General features: G+C 40.2%; 1 protein-coding gene across 2 annotated transcripts; it reads right to left on the bottom strand.

Moving 5' to 3' along the window:
- Nucleotides 1-327: 327 nt before the first annotated feature.
- Nucleotides 328-24,191, bottom strand: LOC133556250 (uncharacterized protein C7orf57 homolog). Of its 2 annotated transcripts, XM_061905986.1 has the most exons (7): nucleotides 23,919-24,191; nucleotides 23,722-23,768; nucleotides 23,297-23,461; nucleotides 17,355-17,439; nucleotides 17,039-17,153; nucleotides 7,263-7,342; nucleotides 330-1,623 (listed from the first exon to the last, which is right to left on the bottom strand). In XM_061905986.1, the coding sequence occupies exons 1-7, from the start codon at nucleotides 23,927-23,929 to the stop codon at nucleotides 1,491-1,493; spliced, it is 636 nt and encodes a 211-aa protein (XP_061761970.1). In that variant the 5' UTR covers nucleotides 23,930-24,191; the 3' UTR covers nucleotides 330-1,490. The 2 variants fall into 2 exon arrangements, with proteins under 2 accessions (XP_061761968.1, XP_061761970.1); XM_061905984.1 differs by lacking the exon at nucleotides 23,919-24,191 and having other exon boundaries at nucleotides 328-1,623; nucleotides 23,722-23,912.
- Between the last annotated feature and the right edge of the window lie 130 nt (nucleotides 24,192-24,321).

Below are 24,321 nucleotides of genomic sequence, written 5' to 3'. Positions count from 1 at the left end.
TGCCCCCCAGGGACGGTCTGATCACAATCTGGTGAACTACCACCTCATTATGTTCCTGCTGTGAGGAGGCTGCCTGTCCAAAAAAAATCAGCGTGAAGGCGGAACCAGGAAGCATGTATCGCCCTGCAGGACTGTTTTGAGACCACAGACTGGGACGTGCTCCGTAAGCCTTACAGGACAGACATTGACAGCATCACAGACTGCATCACAGACTACATACATGTCTGTGAGGACTCCATCATCCCAACAAGAACTGTCCACTGTTACCCCAATAACAAGCCCTGGATCACCAGCCAGCTAAAGGTGCTGCTGAATAAAAAGAAGCTAGCCTTCAGATCTGGTGATCGGGATGAGTTGAGGAGGATACAGTGGCAGCTTAATGTTCATCTGCAAGAAGGAAAAGATTCCTACAGAAGGAAGCTAGAGGTCAAACTCCAACAGAATAACACTTGTGATGTGTGGAAGAGCATTGACACTATCACAGGCTTCAACAATAAAACCAAACTGCTGGATGGGGGTGGAGATCGTGCCAACCAGCTGAATTTCTTTTTTAATAGATTTAGCGATGCATGCTTACTGGCCCTCCCCCACTACTCCTGTCCTCACCTCCCCTGACCATCAATCCACAAACTCTTTCACTGTTGCCTGCCACTGCTGTTTCTTATCTCCCCATTTCAACCCCCACTGAGAAAGCCAGCCTGGTGTGTCTGACACCTCGACATGTGAGACGTCAGCTGGAGAGTCAACCCAGCCGAGTCAGCAAGCCCTGACTGAGTCAACCCCTGGGTCCTGAAGACTTGTGCTGCTCAGCTGGTTGAGATCCTGTACTTTATCTTCAACCTGAGTCTGAAGTCAGAAAGGATACCAGCGCTATAGAAACCATCCTGCAAAGTGCCAGTGCCCAGGAAGCCCATCCCATCGGGCTTGAATGACTTCAGACCTGTTGCCCTGACGTCTTATGTCATGAAGGTCCTCGAGATACTTGTGTTGGATCAGCAGAGACCCCTGGTGGCTCCTTCCCTAGGCCCTCTGCAGTTAGCATATCAGCCCCATGTAGGAGGGGATGTTGCTGTTATCTACCCTCTGCATTGTGCTCACTCTCACCTGGACGGGGGAAGGGGCTCTGTGAGGATCATGTTCTTTGAATTCTCCAGTGCCTTTAACATCATTCAGCCAATTCTGATGACTGACAAGTTAAGTTGCTCAGGATGGGTGTCAGTTCATCCACTGTCACCTGGATCACTGATTACTTGTTTGACAGGCCCCAGTTTGTGCGACTGGGGAGCTCCCTGTTGGATACTGTGGTCAGTGGTGTAGATGCTCCCCAGTCCTGTCTCCTTTCCTGTTCACCCTGTACACCTCAGATTTCCAGTATAGTTCCAGGTCCTGCCACCTGCAGAATACTCTGATGACTCTGCTGTGGTCAGGTGTATCAGAGAGGGACAGGAATTGGAGTACAGGACACTGATCGCTGACTTTGTGGAGTGGTCTCAGGCGAACCATCTGCTCCTTAACGTGGAGCTGGTCATGGACTTCAAGAAGAGAATGACCCCTGTGGAACCGGGAGGTGGCAGTAGTGGGGCAGTACAAGTACCTGGGAGTCCATTTGAACAGCAGACAGGACTGGAAGGACAAAAGCAAAGCTGTTTACAAGAAGGGCATGAACAGACTCTTTCTCCTGAGGTAGCATAGGTCCTTTAATGTGTGCAGCAAGCTGTTGGAGATATTTTATCTGTCTGTTGTTGACAGTGCCCTGTACTTTGCAGTGGTTTGTTGGGGGAGCACCACCAGGACACTGGACAGTGTTTGTGTCAGTGAGGGACAGGAGGACAAAGTGTTTGTGTCAGTGAGGGACAGCAGGACAAAGTGTTTGTGTCAGTGAGGCACAGGAGGACAGTGGACAAAGTGCTGGCCATCATGGACAATCCACTCCAGCAGACAATTGAGGGACAGTGGAGTTCATACTCCACTGTCATCCAGGCTCCTTCAGCTTGGTTCCCACAGTGTTGGATTGAAGAAGTCCTTCATTCCGCACTCCATCCAGCTATATAAAACACTGGCCATACAGCAATAGATGCTGTCTATTACCTGACACCTGACATGTTAACTACCTCTCTTTCTTTATTATGTTTGTAATCTACTCTCTCACAAACACATGCTAACATGTAAAGTGGGTCACTCACAAACACATGCTAACATGTTAAGTGGGTCACTCACAAACACATGCTAACATGTAAAGTGGGTCACTCACAAACACATGCTAACATGTAAAGTGGGTCACTCACAAACACATGCTAACATGTAAAGTGTGTCACTCACAAACACATGCTAACATGTAAAGTGTGTCACTCACAAACACATGCTAACATGTAAAGTGTGTCACTCACAAACACATGCTAACATGTAAAGTGGGTCACTCACAAACACATGCTGACATGTAAAGTGGGTCACTCACAAACACATGCGAACATGTTAAGTGGGTCACTCACAAACACATGCTAACATGTAAAGTGTGTCACTCACAAACACATGCTAACATGTAAAGTGTGTCACTCACAAACACATGCTAACATGTAAAGTGGGTCACTCACAAACACATGCTGACATGTAAAGTGGGTCACTCACAAACACATGCTAACATGTAAAGTGGGTCACTCACAAACACATGCTAACATGTAAAGTGGGTCACTCACAAACACATGCTAACATGTAAAGTGTGAGAAGATTTCCTCTTCTTCAAAACATGAAGTCATTTTGCAAAGTTCTTACATCTGTGACACATCAGCATTTAAAGCCTACTCCGTCTCACTCACCTTTATTCCATTGTGTTGTTTATTGTATGTTATTGTATTGTGTTGTTTATTGTATGTTATTCTGTTGTGTTGTTTATTGTATGTTTTTATATTGTGTTGTTTATTGTATGTTATTCTGTTGTATTGCTTAATGTATGTTATTCTATGGTGTTGTTTATTGTATGTTATTATGTTGTGTTGTTTATTGTATGTTATTGTTGTATTGTTTAATGTATGTTATTCTATGGTGTTGTTTATTGTATGTTAGTCTGTTGTGTTTATTGTACGTATTTATGTTGTGTTGTTTGTTGTATGTTATTCTGTTGTGTTGTTTATTGTATGTTATTCAATTGTGTTGTTAATTGTATGTTTTTCTGTTGTGTTGTTTATTGTATGTTATTCTGTTGTGTTTTTTATTTGTATGTTATTATGGTGTGTGTTTATAGTATGTTATTCTGTTGTGTTGTTTATTGTATGTTATTCTATTGTGTTGTTCATTGTATGTTATTCTGTTGTGTTATTTATTGTATGTGTGGAGGGGGCGTGGTCCATGCGTCGCCTGTGGGCGGAGCATGTGCTGAAGCCGGCTACGAAGCAGCTGCAGGTGAGTGGATAACCCAGCTGGAAGAGGTTGTCTAAACACCTGTCTCTTTATTTAAAGCAGCGTGAGGAGCCCGGAAAGAGGAGGGAGCCCAGAGAGACTGAGGGGGACGGAGAGTAAAGGAGAGAGACTCGACAAAATATAAAAAGAGAAACTAAACGGAGTAGAAAGATAAAGAAAAGAAAAAGTCTGCTAACCCGGCCTGATTTTTCCCTGTCAGCGAGATCCCGCAATCAGAAAGTGGTACAGTGGTGCCCAACCGGCAAGTGACATAAGGGAAAAGGAAAAATGTATGAGCAGAATCCCCTGACAGCACTGGGGGGCAAGTGATGACAGAAGTAGCAACAGCAAACCACCAGCAGATGAAGGCAGTCAGCCAGCAGATGGCTCAGCAGGGGATCCTGCAGGCACCCACCATGCAGCAAATGGGCGAGACGGAAGACCCGCAAGCCTTCATGGACGTCTTCGAGGCCACGGTGACGGCATGTGTGTGGCCAGAGGAGGAATGGGGGGGTGAGATTGCTGCCACTGCTGGCAGGCAAAGCACAGCGGGCAGCGTTGAGCCTACCAGCGGATGTTCCTGGACCTGAGGAGGGCCATCCTGGACCGAGTGGGCAGTTCAGCGGAGGTCCACCGGCGCCACTTCCGGGCCCTGAGGCTGGGCGCAGAGGACAGGCCATTTGCAATGGGCCAGCAGTTGCGTGACGCGGCCACACGATAGCTGCATCCTACCAGGTATGACAGTGAAATGTATGAACTTATCCTGCTTGAGCAGTTCCTGGCGGCCATCCCGGAGCGGACCTCGGCGTGGATCCGGTACCACCGCCCACGGGACCTACAAACAGCGGTGACACTGGCAGAAGACCACCTGGCTGTCCACAGCGAGGCGGGACGAGAGCAGGTGGCCTGAAGGGGGACCAAGCGGCCGATATCGGCGCCGCGCTAACAGCCCGCGCTAACGGCCCGCGCTAACGGCCCGCGCAAAGAGGGGCCAACGCCGGCGATGAGGAGACCTCAACCAGTAGAGTTGGACGCGACCCACAGACAGGTTTCCACACGACACACCCCAACACCGCGCAGGAGGCGCCAACGACCTACAACAGTCTCATCCGGGGGAGAAAATTGGGGTTATAATCTGTCAGGTATTCCTCCTCTTTTGCAGGGTCCGAGCGCTGCTGAGGTGGGGCTTCCCCCACAGACGGCGCTTCGCACACCAGGGCAGGTGTGCTGGAAGTTCGGCCAACCTGGTCATGTACGGTGGGAGTGCCCACTAATGCAATGTGGATTATGAGGTTTGACGCTCGGACCGGGGAGGAGACACGCAAATATACCATCTGAACCTGCTGAAAGCATAAAAGGAGGCGCAGTAGAGGAACAGGAGGAGTTCGGGCTCGAGGTCCCGCACTCGCCCCACCCTCATCCCTTCCCTGTGAACATCTGCTCACGTTAGCACAGAAAGCAAATGTTGCTAAGCCACAATGGCGCTTCTCTGACGTCTTCTCCCCTCGGCCTGAGCGCGCAAACCTATTCCAGCATTCCATTGAGACTAGCCCTGGGGCTACGGTGCGGTCTCGGCCATACCGGCTACCCGAACAAAAGCGCAAAATTGTTCGGGAGGAATTAAAAACAATGCTGGAATTGGGGGTAATAGAAGAATCCCACAGTGCATGGTGCAGCCCCATTGTTCTGGTAGGGAAGAAGGATGGGTCCGTGCGGTTCTGTGTGGATTACCACAAGGTGAATGAGGTGTCACGGTGTGACGCATACCCAATGCCTCAGGTCAACGAGCTCCTGGATCGGCTGGGCACTGCTTGTTTTTTTACGACACTGGATTTAACAAAGGGCTACTGGCAGATTCCCTTATCACCAGAGTTCCGGGACAAAACGGCCTTCTCCACTCCGGAAGGTTTATACCAGTTTGTGACACTTCCATTTGGCTTGTTCGGTGCGCCTGCCACGTTCCAGCGCATCGTAGACCGGGTGCTGCGCCCTCACGCGGCATATGAAGCTGCCTACCTGGATGCTGTCATCATCCAGAGTAGCAGCTGGGAGGAGCACATGCGGCGGGTGGGGGCAGTGATCGAGTCCCTGAGGCTCACCGCCAACCCGCCGCAAAGTGCGCAGTTTGCCGGAGGGAGGTACAGTATTTGGGGTACCACTGGGGAGGGGGACAGGTGCGACCGCAGGTGGACAAGACAGCGGGGATCGCGGCTTGTCCACCCCCCAAGACGATAAAAGAGGCGAGGCAGTTTTTTGGGACTGGTGGGCTACTACCACCGGTTCATTCCCCGGTTCGCAGACCTGACCAGCCCACTGACTGACCTCACCCGAAAGGGTGCCCCAGAGCTGGTCCAGTGGATGGAGCAGTGCCAGCAGGTGTTTATGAAGGTAAAGAAAGCCCTCTGTGAGGAGGTGGTTCTGCACATGCCCAATTTTACTATCCCCTTCTGTCTGAAGGCGGACGCGGCCGGGAAGGGGACTGGGGGCGGTGCTGTCCCAGCGGGTGGTGGGGGTCGACTTCCCCGTGTTATACATCAGCCGGAAGCTCTTGGACTGGGAGGCGAGGTACAGCACGGTAGAGACGGAGTGCCTTGCCATCTGGTGGGCGGTCGGGGCCCTGCGGTGCTACCTGCTGGGACGCGCCGTCAGTCTCTGCTCGGACCACAAACCACTCCAGTGGCTACACCGCATGTGCGAATGGCCGTGGCCGACTTCCTCTCACGGCCCTCCACGGGCGGCCGGACAGCTGCCCGGCTTAGGACTGGCGGTGGAGGCATGTGGAGGGGGCGTGGTCCATGCGTCTTCTGTGGGCGGAGCATGTGCGGAAGCCGGCTACAAAGCAGCTGCAGGTGAGTGTATAACCCAGCTGGAACAGGTTGTCCAAATCACCTGTCTATTTATTTAAAGCAGCGTGAAGAGCCCGGAAAGAGGAGGGAGCCCAGAGAGACTGAGGGGGACGGAGAGTGAAAGAGAGACTCGATAAAATATAAAAAGAGAAACTCAACAGAGTAGAAAGAAAAATAAAATAAAAAGTCTGTAAAAGTCTGCTAACCAAGCCTGACTATTCCCCGTCATCGAGATCCCGCAACCAGAAAGTGGTACAGTATGTTATTCAATTGTGTTGTTTATTGTATGTTTTTCTGTTGTGTTGTTTATTGTATGTTATTATGGTGTGTTGTTTATAGTATGTTATTCTGTTGTGTTGTTTATTGTATGTTATTCTATTGTGTTGTTTATAGTATGTTATATCATTGTGTTGTTTATTGCATGTTATTCTTTTGTGTTGTTTATTGTATGTTATTCTGTTGTGTTGTTTATTGTATGTTATTCTATTGTGAAGTAACCTTGAGTTCCCTGCTAGGCACTATGACATTAAATGTATTGGTATTATTATTAAAGACATGATGTATTATTGTTATTATTATAAAAGGCATGCAGTATTATTCTTATTATTACTAGACATGATGTATTATTGCTATCATTAATAAAGACATGATGTGGGACATTGGGAAGGAGGATGTGCTCTCAGCTTCGCCGAGAGTGTTAGCTTCCACCTTGCTAGCTAGTTGAGATGAAGTTGTGTGAAAAATAACTTCAACGATCATTTTAGTCAAAGTAAGCCTAATAATCAATTCAAGTACTTTTTAAAGCAGCCTCATTTTGCAATGTTGTTGTAAAAAAGACACTTTAACACACACACACACACACACACACACACACACACACACACACACACACACACACACACACACACACACACACACACACACACACACACACGTCTGAGCATATTTAAATAAGTATATACTTATAGACATATTTACATATAGTAAATAAAAATGTGCCATTTTTTGAGTACAGAAACTTACGTTCTCCTGAATTTAATGTTGTCCTTCATAAAGACGGGCATCTGTTTTTGGACCAACTGTTTGTCAGGAACCTTCTTTTTCTGTACAACACAAAGTCACACAAAGTAACACAATGTTAAGTGTTGACGTGACGACTATTTGTCTCCCTCCTTCTACATCCATACTATAAGTTTCTACATCCACTCTGTAAGTTTCTACATCCATACTGTGTTTCTATATATATACTGTACATTTTTACATCCATAATATACGTTTGTACATCCATAATGTATGTTTCTAAATCCATACTGTACGTTTCTATATCTATACAATACGTTTCTAAATCCATATTGCACATTTCTATATCAATACAGTACGTTTCTACATCCATAATGTATGTTTCTACATCCATACTATAAGTTTCTACATCCATACTGTATGTTTATATATCTATACAGTACGGTTCTATATCTATACAGTATATTCCCACATCCATACTGTATGTTTCTACATCCATACTGTACATTTATACATCTATACAGTATGTTTCCACATCATACTGTAAGTTTCTACATCTATACTGTAAGTTTACATCTATACTGTACATTCTTACAACCACACTAAGTTTCTACATCCATACTGTAAGTTTCTACATCCACACTGTACATTTCTACATCCATGCTGTATGTTTCTACACCCATACTGTACTTTTTCCCATGCATACTGTATCCATACTGTATGTTTTTACACCCATACTGTACATTTTTACATCCAAACTGTACGTTTCTACATCCATACAGTATGTTTCGACACCCATACTGTACATTTTTACATCCATACTGTAAGTTTCTACATCCATACTGTACGTTTCTACGTCCATACCATACGTTTCTACATCGACACAGTATGTTTCTACATCAATACTGTAAGTTTGTACATCCATACTGTAAGTTTCTACCATTTATCCATCTTCTTCCGCTTATCCGATGTCGGGTCGCGGGGGCAGCAACCTAAGTAGGGAAGACCAGACTTTCCTCTCTCCGGCCACTTCTTCCAGTTCTTTTTGGGGGATCCCGAGGCGTTCCCAGGCCTGCTGGGAGACATAGTCTTCCCAACGTGTCCTGGGTCTTCCCCGTGGCTTCCTACCGGTTGGACATGCCTTAAACAGCTTCTTAGGGAGGCGTTCGGGTGGCATCCTGACCAGATGACCGAACCAACTCATCTGGCTCCTCTCCATGTGGAGGAGTAGCGGCTTTACATTGAGCTCCTCCCGGGGAGAGCCCCGTCACCATACGGAGGAAACTTATTTCGGCTGCTTACCCATGATCTTTTCCTTTCGGTCATAACAGAAAGCTCATGACCATAGGTGAGGATGGGAATGTAGATCGACCGGTAAATTGAGAGCTTTGCCTTCTGGTTCAGCTCCCTCTTCACCACGCGGGTCGTTACAGCGTCCGCATTACTGAAGACGCCGCACCGTCCCACTTGTTGATGTCACGATCCACTCTTCCCTCACTCGTGAACAAGACTCTGAGGTACTTGAACTCCTTCACTTGGGGAAGGGTCTCCTCCCCAACCCAAAGATGGCACTCCACACTTTTCCGGGCAAGAATCATGAACTCGGACTTAAAGGTGCTGATTCTCATCCCAGTCGTTTCATACTCAAAGCAGAGACGTAATCCTAGCAGCCAACAAACTGGATCCCCACAACTCCCTGACTGCGCCTAGAAATTTTGTCAATAAAAATTATTAACAGAATCAGTGACAAAGGGCAGCCTTGGCAGAATCCAACCCTCACTGGAAACGTGTCGGACTTACTGCCGGCAATGCGGACAAAGCTCTGACACTGATCATACAGGGAAAGGACCGCCACAATCAAACAGTCCGATACCCCATACTCTCTGAGCAGTCTCCACAGGACTTCCCGAGGGACACGGTTGAATGCCTTCTCCAAATCCACAAAGCACATGTAGACTGGTTGGGCAAACTCCCATGCACCCTCAAGGACCTTGCTGAGAGTATAGAGCTAGTCGACAGTTCCACGACCAGGACAAAAACCACACTGTTCCTCCTGAACCCGAGGTTCGACCAACCGGCGTAGCTGCCTCTCCAGTACACCGGAATAGACCTTACTGGGAAGTAGGGGTGTGGGAAAAAATCGATTCGAATTTGAATCGCGATTCTTACGTTGTGCGATTCAGAATCGATTTTCATTTTTAAAAAAGGGATTCTTTTTTTTTTTTTATCAATCCAACAAAACAATTCACATCAATACCATAACAATGCAATCCAATTCCAAAACAAAACCTGACCCAGCAACACTCAGAACTGCAATAAACAGAGCAATTGAGAGAAGACACAAACACGACACAGAACAAACCAAAAGGTGTGAAACAAAAATGAATATTATCAACAACAGTATCAATATTAGTTATAATTTTAGCAAAGCAATGATTAAAAATCCCTCATTGACATTATCATCAGACATTTATGAAAAAAAAAAAAAAGAACAATAGTGTCACAGTGGCTTACACTTGCATCGCATCTCATAAGCTTGACAACACACTGTGTCCAATGTTTTCACAAAGATAAAATAAGTCATATTTTTGGTTCGTTTAATATTTAAAACAAATTTACATTATTGCAATCAGTTGATAAAACATTGTCCTTTACAATTATAAAAGCTTTTTACAAAAATCTACTACACTCTGCTTGCATGTCAGCAAACTGGGGTAGATCCTGCTGAAATCCTATGTATTGAATGAATAGAGAATCCTTTTAAATGGGAAAAAAATATTTTTTTTAGAATCAAGAATCGTGTTGAATTGAAAAACATTTTTTGATTTTTAATCTAATCGTGACCCCAAGAATGGATATTGAATCAAATCGTGGAACACCCAAAGATTTGCAGCCCTACTGGGGAGGCTGAGGATGGTGATCCCAGAATAGCTGGAACACACCCTCCGGTTTCCCTTCTTAAAGAGATGAACCACCACCCCGGTCTGCCAATCTAGAGGTACCGCCCCCGATGTCCACGCGATGCGGCAGAGTCTTGTCAACCAAGACAGCCCTACAGCATCCAGAGCCTTAGGGCACTCCAGGCGGATCTCATCCACCCACGGGGCCTTGCCACCGAGGAGCTTTTTAACTACCGCGGCAACCTCAGCCCCAGAAATTGGAGAGCCCACAACAGATTCCCCAGGCACTGCTTCCTCATTATGAAGACGTGTTGGTGGGATTGAGGAGGTCTTCGAAGTATTTCCTCCACCGATTCACAACGTCCGCAGTCGAGGTCAGCAGAACCCCATCCTCACCATACACGGTGTAGACAGTGCACTGCTTTCCCTTCCTGAGGTGGCGGGTGGTGGTCCAGTTTAAGTTGTTCAACAGTCCTGGGTCTTGTTGTCGTATTTTCCACTTCATAATGCGCCACAAATTGGTGACTCATGCCCCATCCTTGTTTGTTAATGACTTAGCATTTCATGGAAGCTGCTTTTATACCCAATGATGGCACCCACCTGTTCCCAATTAGCCTGCACACCTGTGGGATGTTCCAAATAAGTGATTGATGAGCATACCTCAACTTTATCAGTATTTATTGCCACTTTTCCCAACTTCTTTGTCACGTGTTGCTGTCATCAATTTCTAAAGTTAATGATTATTTGCGAAAAAGAAAAAGTTTAGCAGTTTGAACATCAAATATGTTGTCTTTGTAGCATATTCAACTGAATATGGGTTGAAAATGATTTCCAAATCATTGTATTCCGTTAATATTTACATCTAACACAATTTCCCAACTCAACGGGGTTTGTATATATATTATATATATATATATATATATATATATATATATATATATATATATATATATATATATATATATATATATATATATATATATATATATATATATGTTAATGTATGTATATAAATGTATGTATGTGTGTTTGTATACATATATATGTATATATACATATATATATACACACACACATATATATATATATATATATATATATATATATATATATATATATATATATATATATATATATATATATATATATATATGTCTTGATTGGATTATCCAGAGAATAGTGCTCGATACCGTGGTAGAGCGCAATATGTAGGTGTGGGAAAAATCACAAGACTACTTCATCTCTATGGAACTGTTTCATGAGGGGTTCCCTCAATCATCAGGAGATTTTAATGGAAGCATTCACATACAATGGTTTATATAGGGCACAGAGTGGGTGGGTACAGGCAGGCGTAGGGTGTGGTGATTGGCTCATGTGTTACTTAGGAGGTGTTTCCGTCTGTGGCGGCATATTGGAATGATTTCACTGCGCTTGTTGAGGGATGACAGATCTGGATGATATATAATAAACAGTTTCTCTTTTAAGCATAGGTTGCATCTTTTATTACCACTGTTGTAATATGTACTGGATGCAAGAATTTGCCATATTATTGAATATTCAACATTATTGTCTTTGAGGTTCCAAATGTGCTTGCTGAGTTCTGTAGAATTCCGCAAAGTCTGATTTCTAAAGGAGGCCTTGTGATTATTCCATCTGGTTTTAAACGCTCCTTCGGTTAATCCTACGTACTTGTCGTACAAACTGGATATTGAGGACAGGGTGGACGCCACAGCCAACAAGGAAGCCTTCATCACATTGAAGGACCACAAACCCAACTTCACAAATAACCCAACATGCCGACTAATAAACTAAACTAAATCTGACATAGGAAAAATCAGCAAAATAATCCTGGACAGACTCAACACAAAAATCAAGAACAAAACACCACTTAACCAATGGAGAAATACAGCAGCAGTAATCAAATGGTTTAACAACATCCAAGACAAACAACAACACAACTTTATCTCCTTCGACATCGAATAATTTTTCCCTTCCATCACGCAAGACCTACTGACCCAAGCACTAGACTTCGCCTCGGACTACGACTCAATCACAGGCAACGAAAGAAACATCATCATCCACACAAAGAACTCCATACTCATCCGCAACAGTACACCATGGCAAAAAAAGAACAATTCAACATTTGACGTTACTATGGGGAATCTTGACGGAGCAGAAACGTGTGAACTCGTTTGGAGTTTCCTCCTCTCCCAGCTTGCTAGCCTCAACCTGAACCTTGGTATTTACCGTGATGACGGACTGGCAGTGTGCCGCGCCTCGCCAAGGAGCAGCGAGAATACCAAGCGCATATGCCAAATCTTCAAAGAGAACGGCCTACGGATCACGATTGAAGCCAACAAGCAAACCGTCAACTTCCTCGACGTCACTTTCAACCTGAGAAATAACAGCTACCAACCATTCACGAAACCCAACACAACACTCCAATACGTGCACCATGACAACAACCACCCACCCACCACCACGAAAAGAATACCTACCGGAATTAATAAAAGGCTATCGATGCTGTCATCCAGCAAAGCTGAATTCGACCAAGCAACCCCCCCGTACCAGAAAGCACTTGATGAAAGCGGATACAACTTCACCCTCACCTATGAACCCATGCCAGGAAACCAACTTAAAAAAGAGCAGAAAACGAAACAACATCATCTGGTACAACCCCCCATTCAGCAAAAACGTCTCAACCAATATCGGCCACAAGTTCCTCACTCTGATCGACAAACACTTCCCCAAAGGCAACACCCTAAGAAAAATATTCAACAAGAGCAACATTAAATTGAGCTACAGCTGTATGAATAACATGCAACAAATCATTTCAAACCACAACAGAGCAATTGCAAAAGGACTGCCTACCCCCAGACTAAACGACTCTGAAACCAATAAGGAATGTAACTGTCGCAAGAAACCTGATTGCCCTCTCAACGGAGGGTGCTTACAAACATCAGTCGTTTACCAAGCAAAGGTAACACACAAGGACAATAACACATCCGACACGTACGTAGGATTAACCGAAGGAGCGTTTAAAACCAGATGGAATAATCACAAGGCCTCCTTTAGAAATCAGACTTTGCGGACTTCTACAGAACTACGCAAGCACATTTGGAACCTCAAAGACAATAATTTTGAATATTCAATAACATGGCAAATTCTTGCATCCAGCACACCTTACAACAGTGGTAATAAAAGATGCAACCTATGCTTAAAAGAGAAACTGTTTATTATATATCATCCAGATTTGTCATCCCTCAACAAGCGCAGTGAAATCATTCCAATATGCCGCCACAGACGGAAACACCTCCTAAGTAACACATGAGCCAATCACCACACCCTACGCCTGCCTGTACCCACCCACTCTTTGCCCTGTATAAACCATTGTTTGTGAATGCTTCCATTAAAATCTCCTGATGATTGAGGGAACCCCTCATGAAACAGTTCTGTAGCGATGTAGTCCTGTGATTTTTTTCCACACCTACATATATATATATATATATATATATATATATATATATATATATATATATATATATATATATATAAAACAATAGTTTCCAAACATTTTCTGGCACAAGGTATACATATATATATATATATATATATATATATATATATATATATGTATATATATGTAGGTGTGGAAAAAATCACAGGACTACATCTCTACAGAACTGTTTCATGATGAGGGGTTCCCTCAATCATCAGGAGATTTTAATGGAAGCATTCACATCACCTGTGGGATGTTCCAAATAAGTGTTTGATGAGAATTTCTCAACTTTATCAGTATTTATTGCCACCTTTTCACACTTCTTTGTCACGTGTTGCTGGCATCAAATTCTAAAGTTAATGATTATTTGCTAAAAAAAAAATGTTTATCAGTTTGAACATCAAATATGTTGTCTTTGTAGCATATTCAACTGAATATGGGTTGAAAATTATTTGCAAATCATCGTATTCCGTTTATATTTTCATCCAACCCACTTTCCCAAATCATATTGAAATGGGGATAATATATTATATATGTATGTATATATATATATATATATATATATATATATATATATATGTATATATATATATGTATATATATATGTATATATATATATATATATATATATATATATATATATATATATATATATATATATATGTATGTATGCCTTGTGCCAGAACATGTTTGGAAACTATTGTTTTATGTCATTGCTCCAGTAAAGTTGTCTAAATATGGTCTTTGTTAAGTTGATTTAAAAGTGTGATTACAAATCAGAGTATGAGTGATGTATTGACCTTGTTTAATGACATTCCTCAAATAAAGTTGTCAAAATATGATCTTTGTCAAGTTGATTAGAAATCAGAGTATGACAGATGTATTAACCTTGTTTCATGACAATCCTTTGAAAAAAGTTGTCAACATATGGACTTTCCATCCATCCATCCATCCATCCATCCATCCATTTCTACCGCTGGTCCCTTTATTAAGTTAATTTTTTAAAGTGTGATTAGAAATCACAGTATGAGAGATGTATTAACCTTGTTTTATGATATTCCTCCAAAAAAGTTCAGAATAAGGCCTTAGTCAAGTTGATTAGAAATCAGAGTAGGTACAGAACTTGTTTTATGACATTCCTCCAATAAAGTTGTCAAAATAAGGCCTTAATCAAGTTGATTAGAAATCAGAGTATGAGGGATGTATTGACCTTGTTTTATGACATTCCTCCAATAAAGTTGTCAAATTAAGTCAAGTTGATTACAAACCCCGTTTCCATATGAGTTGGGAAATTGTGTTAGATGTAAATATAAACAGAATACAATGATTTGTAAATCATTTTCAACCCATATTCAGTTGAATTTGCTACAAAGACAACATATTTGATGTTAAAACTTATAAAAAATAGTTTTTTTGCAAATAATCATTAACTTTGGAATTTGATGCCAGCAACACGTGACAATGAAGTTGGGGAAGGTGGCAATAAATACTGATAAAGTTGAGAAATGCTCATCAAACACTTATTTGGAACATCCCACAGGTGTGCAGGCTAATTGGGAACAGGTGGGTGCCATGATTGGGTATAAAAGCAGCTTCCATGAAATGCTAAGTAATTCACAAACAAGGATGGGGCAAGGGTCACCACTTTGTAAGCAAATTGTCGAACAGTTTTAGAACAGCATTTCTCAACGAGCTGTTGCAAGGAATTTAGGGATTTTACCATCTACGGTCCGTAAAATCATCAAAAGGTTCAGAGAATCTGGAGAAATAACTGCACATAAGCGATATTACGGACCTTTTATCCTTCAGGCGGTACTGCATCAAAAACCGACATCGGTGTGTAAAGGATATCACCACATGGGCTCAGAAACACGTCATAAAACCACTGTCAGTAACTACAGTTGGTCGCTACATCTGTAAGTGCAAGTTAAAACTCTACTATGCAAAACGAAAGCCATTTATCAAGAACACAAAAGAACGCCGCCGGCTTCGCTGGGCCTGAGCTCATCTAAGATGGACTGATGCAAAGTGGAAAAGTGTTCTGTGGTCTGACGAGTCCACATTTCAAATTATATTTGGAAACTATGGACGTGGTGTCCTCCGGAACAAAGAGGAAAATAACCATTCGGATTGTTATAGGCGCAAAGTTCAGAAGCCAGCATCTCTGATGGTATGGGGGTGTATTAGTGCCCAAGGCATGGGTAACTTACACATCTGTGAAGGCACCTTCAATGCTGAAAGGTCCATACAGGTTTTGGAACAACATATGTTGTCATCCAAGCAACGTTTTCATGTACACCCCTGCTTATTTCAGCAAAACAATGCCAAGCCATGTGTTACAATAGCGTGGCTTTGTAGTAAAGAGTGCAGGTACTTTCATGGCCCGCCTGCAGTCCAGAAATGTCTCCCATCGAAAATGTGTGGCACATTATGAAGTGTAAAATACGACTACAAGACCCCGGACTGTTGAACATTTAAGCTGTACATCAATCAAGAATGGTAAAGAATTCCACTTTCAAAGCTTCAACAATTAGTTTCCTCAGTTCCCAAACGTTTGAGTGTTGTTAAAAGAAAATGTGATGTAACACAGTGGTGAACATGCCCTTTCCCAACTACTTTGGCACGTGTTGCAGCCATGAAGTTCTAAGTTAATTATTATTTGCAAAAAAAAAATAAAGCTTATGAGTTTGAACATCAAATATCTTGTCTTTGTAGTGCATTCAACTGAATATGGGTTGAAAAGGATTTGCAAATCTTTGTATTCCGTTTATATTTACATGTAACACAATTTCCCAACTCATAAGGAAACGGGGTTTGTAGAAATCAGAGTAGATACTGACTTTGTTTTATGACATTTCTCCAATAAAGTCGTCAAAATAATACCTTATTCAAGTTGATTAGAAATCAGAGAAGGTACTGATCTTTTTTTTATGACATTTCTCCAATAAAGTTGTCAAAATAAGGCCTTAGTCAAGTTGATTAGAAATCAGAGTAGGTACTGACCTTGTTTTATGACATTCCTCCAATACAGTTGTCAAAATAAGGCCTTAGTCAAGTTGATTAGAGATCAGAGTAGGTACTGACCTTGTTTTATGACAGTCCTCCGATAAAGTTGTCAAAATGAGTCAAGTTGATTAGAAATCAGAATAGGTACTGACCCTGTGTTATGACATTCCTCCAATAAATTTGTGAAAATAAGTCCAAGTTGATTAGAAATCAGGTTAGGCATTGACCTTGTGTTATGACATTCCTCCAATAAAGTTGGAAAATAAGTCAAGTTGATTAGAAACCAGAGTCTGCACTGACCTTGTTATATGACATTCCTCCAATAAAGTTGTGAAAATAAGTCAAGTTGATTAAAAATCAGAGTACACACTAACCTTGTCTGTGCTGCCGTCGTCTCGTTCCCAGGTAGACATGTTGTCAGTCCAGAAAGGAGGCAGGGATCTTTGTGAGGAACCTTCCTGACCTTTCTTCTCCTTGTTGCAGACCACACTGATGCAAAGTAGAAAAGAAGATTTATTTTAGTGCTTCTTCTACTGGGGTCCTAACACCAACTTCCAGGACAACCAAGTCATCAAGATGTTGTCATGACAACAAAAAGCTTGATTGGATGAGTGTCATCCATGGCCCAGACTTGCAGGGACCTGCAGGCACGCCACCAGTGTCCTGAGTCTTAGATTGAGACAAAGGTACCTGAGATTTCCAAGAGCTTCTACTGGAGCGTCCAGCAGCAGGTCCGTGGAGCATGACTTGTTGGTCTCATCGAAGTACAGAAGTCCTAAAAAGAATCATCTTCATCATAGAAAGTAGTAATAATACAACACATTAAACCTCACATTCACATTTTTATTACATTGACATTTAGTAATATTTTAATTTATATATTCATATACAATCATTTAGATGATATAATATAATAATGTATTGTCATTTTAGTAACATAAATGACCAATATGAGGTACTTTTACAAATATAATCTAGTGATATGCAGTAACATTAATAATATACAGTAGTTTTATCAATAAAATCTACATAGTAATATGCAGTAACTTTAATAAGAAAAATTACCAACATATAGTACTTTTACAAATATAGTCCAGTAATATGCAGTAACTTTAATAATATCAATCAATCAATGTTAATTTATATAACCCTAAATTTTATACATATACATACACATATAATATACAGTAGTTGGATCAATAAAATCTACATTGTAATATGTAGTAACTTTAATAATAACAATTACTAATATATAGTACTTTTACAAATATAATCTCATAATAACCAGTAACTTTAATAATAAACAGTAGTTTTATCAATAAAATCTATATAGTAATATGCAGTAACTTTAATAATATAGTTTTACAAATAAAATCATATAGTTTTATAAATAAAATCTACATAGTAAATGCAGTAACTTTAATAATGTACAGTAGTTTTATCAATAAAATCTACATAGTAATATGTAGTAACTTTAATAATAAAAATTACCAATATGTAGTACTTTTACAAATATAATCTCATAATAAGCAGTAACTTTAATAATAAACAGTAGTTTTATCAATAAAGTCTACATATTAATATGCAGTAACTTTAATAATATTGTTTTATAAATAAAATCTACATAGTAAATGCAGTAACTTTAATAATATACAGTAGTTTTATCAATAAAATCTACATAGTAATATGTAGTAACTTTAATAATAAAAATTACTAATATGTAGTACTTTTACAAATATAATCTCATAATAAGATGTAACTTTAATAATAAACAGTAGTTTTATCAATAAAATCTACATAGTAATATGCAGTAACTTTAATAATATACAGTAGTTTTATAAATAAAATCTACATAGTAAATGCAGTAACTAATAATATACAGTAGGTTTATCAATAAAAACTACATCGTAATATGCAGTAACTTTAATAATAAAAATTACTCATATGTAGTACTTTTACAAATATAATCTAGTAATATGCGGTAACTTTAATAACATACAGTAGTTTTATAAATAAAATCTACAGAGTAATATGCGGAAACTTTAATAATATAAATTACTAATATGAGGTACTTCTACAAATATAATCTAGTAATATGCAGTAACTTTATAATATAAATTACAAATTTGTAGTTTTATGAATAAAATCTACATAGTAATATGCAGTAACTTTAATAATATAAATTATTAATATGAGGTACTTTTACAAATATAATCTAGTAATATGCAGTAACTTTATAAATGACTAATATGTAGTACTTTTACAAATATAATCTAGTAATATGTAGTAACTTTAATAATATACAGTAGTTTTATAAATAATATCTACATAGTAATATGTAGTAACATTAATAATAAAAATACTAATATGTAATACTTTACAAATATAATGTAGTATAATATGCAGTAACTTTAATAATGTACAGTAGTTTTATCAATAAAATCTACATAGTGATATGCAGTAACTTTAACAATATACAGTAGTTTTATCAATAATATCTACATACTAATATGCCGTAACTTTAATATAAGTTAATAACATGTAGTACTTTTACAAATATAATCTAGTAATGTTGAATTTTAACATTCTGTCATTTTGTGAATAATATTTATATTTGTTTTATTCATATTTATAAAATAGTGTGCAGTAATTGAATTAGTACATAATAATTATTTTATAATATAATACTTGTGGCCTCCTCATTCCCCAGTTTAAGATATTTTTAATAATAATAATTTAATAATATGAATACCTTTCTGAGCTCCTCCTCTCACCAGTTTATGATGTTTTATAATAATTATTGAATAATATAAATACCTTTGTGACCTCCTTGTTTTACCGGTTAATGATATATATTATAACAGTTTAATAATACTTCTGTGATCTCCTTGTTTCACCAGTTTATGATCAATTTTATAATAATTATCAAATAATATGAATACCTTTGTGACCTCCTTCTTTCGCCTGTTTATAATACATTTGATAATGATTGAATAATATTATAATACCTTTCTGACCTCCTTGTTTCACCAGTTTGATATATTTTATAATAATTATTAAATAATATGAATACCTTGGTGACCTCCTTGTTTCACTCGTTTATATTTTTATAATAATTATTAAATAATATGAATACATTTGTGACCTCCTTGTTTCACTAGTTTATGATATATTTTATAATAATTATTGAATATAATACCTTTGTGACCTCCTTGTTTCACCAGTTTATGATATATTTTGTAATAATAATTTAATAATATAATATCTTTGTGACCTCCTTGTTTCACCATTTTGATATATTTTAAAATAATGATTGAATAATATAATACCTTTGTGACCTCCTTGTTTCACCATTTTGATATATTTTAAAATAATGATTGAATACTATAATACCTCTGTGACCTCCTTGTTTCACCAGTTTGATATATTTTATAAAAAATATTTAATAAAATACCTTTGTGACCTCCTTGTTTCACCAGTTTATATTTTATAATATTTTTTGAATAATATAATACCTCCAGAGATGTATGGCAAGGACTCAGAACGATGATAAATGACAAAGGCAGCCCACCCATGGTGCATGCTGATGTCTCACTGGCAAATGAGCCAAATACCTTTTATGCACGGTTTGAGGCTGCATGTTCAAACAGCAGCCTTTGTGCCGCCGCAAAAGAGGGTATGGCCACTGGCAATGGAGACTCAGCATTCAGCATAACAGAACACGACGTGAGGAGAACCTTTAAGAAGGTGAATACCAGGAAAGCCACAGGGCCAGACGGCATCCCCGGTTGCGTCCTAAAAGTCTGTGCTGGCCAACTGGCACCGATATTCACAGACATATTCAATCTGTCCCTTGAAGAGTACGTCATTCCCACCTTTATGAAAAAAAAACACCATTGTCCCTGTTCCAATCAAGAAATCTGCTCCTGCCTGCCTCAACGACTACCGCCCTGTAGCCCTCACCCCCATAGCCATGAAGTGCTTACAGAAGATAATCAAAGACCACATATGCTAACGACACAGCTGTGGTGGGCCTGATCTCCGGACACGATAACATGGCCTACCTGAGTGAAGTGAAGAACCTGGCACTGTGATGTCAGGAGAACCACCTCGCCCTGAACATCAGCAAGACCAAGGAGATCATAGTGGATTTTAGGAGACGGGGGGCAAGGAACAACAGTCCCCTCAGCATAGACGGTACGTCGGTCGAGAGAGTGACCAACTTCAAATACCTCAGAGTGACAATATCAGAAGAACTGTCCTGGACCACACACATATAGACAACGTGGTGAAAAAGGCACGGCAGCGTATCTACTTCCTCAGGAGACTCAGGAAGTTCAAGCTAAACCACAAGATTCTCAGAAACTTGTAGTCATGCACAACAGTGTAATGACTGGAAACATCACCTCCTGGTTTGGGAATAGCACCGCACACGACCGCAACAGACTGCAGAGAGTGGCCAGATCAGCCGAGCGCACCATTAAGGTGTGCTCCCAACCATCTGCAGCATTTACACCAGGCGGTGTAGATCCAAGGCCAAGAGGATAGTGAGGGACTCTAGCCACCCAATCAACTGCCTCTTCTCACTGTTGCAGTCAGGCAAGCGCTACCGGAGTCTCAAGGCCAACACGGAGAGACTCAGGAGGAGCTTCTATCCCCAAGCCATCAGACTGGTCAACTGCATCGCTGATTAACACTTTATCACAATTGCACAAAACCGCACACACAAGAATCACTTTACCTACCACTGTAATTACCGGACTACAATACTGTTCATTCAATGACTGTAAATAATGTAAAAACAAGACTATTAAGAAGTCATACTGTTCCATTACCTTTGTTCATACTACTGTCACTACTCAACTGCCAAAGAACTGTAGACACCTTAGTATTTGTTGCTTCCTATACTGTATATACTGTTATACTACTTGATCTTGCATTGGTACTGTATTTGACTACTGTACTTCTACTTGTACTGATACCTCTCCCATAACTACTGTAACTTATTGTGCAACTTATTGTCTTGTAATTAATGTACTTTAGAGCCATTCAAATTTTTGTATTTTTGGTATTTAGTGTATTAGGTTCTGCAACTAGTGTTTGGATCCCACTGCACGCAATATCTGAAGAGCATGGAAAAAAGCATTTCACTCTGCAGGTGACGAATAAAACTTGAAACATACCTTTGTGACCTGCTTGTTTCACCAATTTATGATGTATTTTATAATTATTGAATAATATGAATACCTTTGTGACCTCCTTGTTGAACCGGTTTGTTACATTTTATAGTAATGATTGAATAATATAATACCTTTGTGACTTCCTTGTTTCACCAGTTTATGATATATTTTACAACAATTATTTAATAATATGGATGCATATGTAACGGTGGAAGAGGGGTTAGTGCGTCTGCCTCACAATACGAAGGTCCTGCAGTCCTAGGTTCAATCCCAGGCTCGGGATCTTTCTGTGTGGAGTTTTCATGTTCTCCCCGTGAATGCGTGGGTTCCCACTTCCAAATACATGCACCTGGGGATAGGTTGCTTGGCAACACTAAATTGGCCCTAGCGTGTGAATGTTGTCTGTCTATCTGTGTTGGCCCTGCGATGAGGTGGTGACTTGTCCAGGGTGTACACCGCCTTCCGCCCGATTTTAGCTGACATAGGCATCAGCGTCCCCCGCGACTCCAAAAGGGAATAAGCGGTAGAAATGGATTTGCCAGTTTATTATATATTTTATAATATTGATTGAATAAGATAATCCCGTTGTGATCTCCTTGTTTTGCCAGTTTGACATACTTTATAATAAATATTGAATAATATTAATAGCTTTGTGACCACCTTATTTCACCAGTTTATGATATATTTAATACTTATTGAATAATATAATACATTTGCGACCTCCTTGTTTCGCCCGTTTATGATATATTTAATACTTATTGAATAATGTAATACATTTGCGACCTCCTTGTTTCACCAGTTTATGATGTATTTAATACTTATTGAATAATATAATACATTTGCGACCTCCTTGTTTCGTCAGTTTATGATATATTTTATAATAATGGTTGAATAATATAATACCTTTGTGACTTCCTTGTTTCACTAGTTTCTGACATTTTATAATAATGATTGAATAACATAACACTTTTGTGATCTCCTTGTTTCACCAGTTTATGACATATTATTGGGGGACGGCGTGGCGAAGTTCAGAGAGTGGCCGTGCCAGCAATCTGAGGGTTACTGGTTCAATCCCCACCTTCTACCATCCTCGTTGTGTCCTTGGGCAAGACACTTCACCCTTGCTCCTGATGGGTCCTGGTATAGCGCCTTGCATGGCAGCTCCTGCCATTGGCGTGTGAATGTGTGTGAATGGGTGAAAGTGGAAATACTGTCAAAGCGCTTTGGGCTCCTTAAAAAGGGGTAGAAAGGCGCTATACAAGTACAACCATTTACCTTGTTTTGTCAGTTTATGATATATTTTATAATAATGATTGAATAATATGAATGCCTTTTTTGACCTCCTTGTTTCGACAGTTTATGATATATTTTATAATGATTGAATAATATAATACCTGTGTCCTCCCTACAGTTTATGATACATTTTATAATAATAATTTAATAATATAATACCTTTGTGACCTCCTTGTTTTGCCAGTTTGATGTATTCTGAGTCGCTGTCAAGAACTCCAACTCTCTTGCCGATGTTCTTCTTGTCTTCACCTGTGCTGACGATGGGAGAAAGTCCTGGAATTTGGGAGATCTGACCTATGACTCCTTGATGTGCCTTCTTTGCAGCTGAGACATTGGAAGACACACAAAAGTCACAAAGTGAAGAAAACGCTTCGGTCAGCATAGCGAGCAAAGCAACTGCTTTTTCCCACAGAGGTGCAACAGAGGAAAAGGTCCCTGAAGCCAACACAAGCAGTATTTTGATAATTTATTATGAACGATGCCGTTTTAAACTCTTGTGAACTTGTGTAAACTCTTGTGAACTTGTGTAAACTCTTGTGAACTTGTGTTAACACTTGTGATCTTGTGTAAACTCTTTTACTTGCCGGACTTGGTGATTGGAAGGCCGTTAGTCTTGGGATCTTTGGTGTTTCTGGCGGAGAAGGGGAGAAGAGTCAACTTCCGGGTTTCTAGCTCGCTTAGCTTCACTTTCCTCGCAAAAGTCAACATTTCGCCTTTTTTGTGGCACACAAAACCGCCAACATTTCATCCACAACAACCTAAATAAAGACACTTTTCTTACTTGGAGTTCATTTTGTTCGCGGAAAAAAACTTATCCGGTGGACTTTGTTGTCTTCACGTTGCCTGGCAACACGTTCGATGAAGTCCAAACAAGAATGAAAAAGCCAAATGTGTTTGCAATAAATGAGGAATAAATGTTGCTTTTTATGCGCTCCAGCGGACTGTTGGAGGCTCGTTGACTTAAGTTTTAAAGAAAAGATCAAACATTTGATTTCTACTGCGTGCACGCACGTCGACACTCGTGTACGCGCACGCACGCACCAAGCACTGCTACGTCTCTCACATTCCTCAGTTATCAAATGTTTAATTAAATATGTGTTTATTATTTCAGTTATCACATATATATTATTTATTAAATATGTGTGTGTATTACTTCAGTTATCATATGTAACTACAAACAATAA

Source organism: Nerophis ophidion, linkage group LG07, assembly GCF_033978795.1.
Source record: "Nerophis ophidion isolate RoL-2023_Sa linkage group LG07, RoL_Noph_v1.0, whole genome shotgun sequence".
Classification (NCBI taxonomy): domain Eukaryota; kingdom Metazoa; phylum Chordata; class Actinopteri; order Syngnathiformes; family Syngnathidae; genus Nerophis; species Nerophis ophidion.
The sequence above is the reverse complement of the archived record's forward strand: the minus strand, read 5'-3'. Positions and strand labels throughout refer to the sequence as shown.

Bases quoted from the DNA above. Each gene is read 5' to 3' on its own strand.
- LOC133556250 (XM_061905984.1), bottom strand. From the start codon at position 23,845: ATGTTGACTTTTGCGAGGAAAGTGAAGCTAAGCGAGCTAGAAACCCGG. The intron at 23,462-23,721 runs GCAAGTAAAAGA...CCAATGTCTCAG, and splicing joins CCTTCCAATCACCAAGTCCG to CTGCAAAGAAGGCACATCAA. The intron at 1,624-7,262 runs GTAAGTTTCTGT...TTGTCCTTCCAG, and splicing joins AACATTAAATTCAGGAGAAC to TCCTGTCTGCTGTTCAAATG.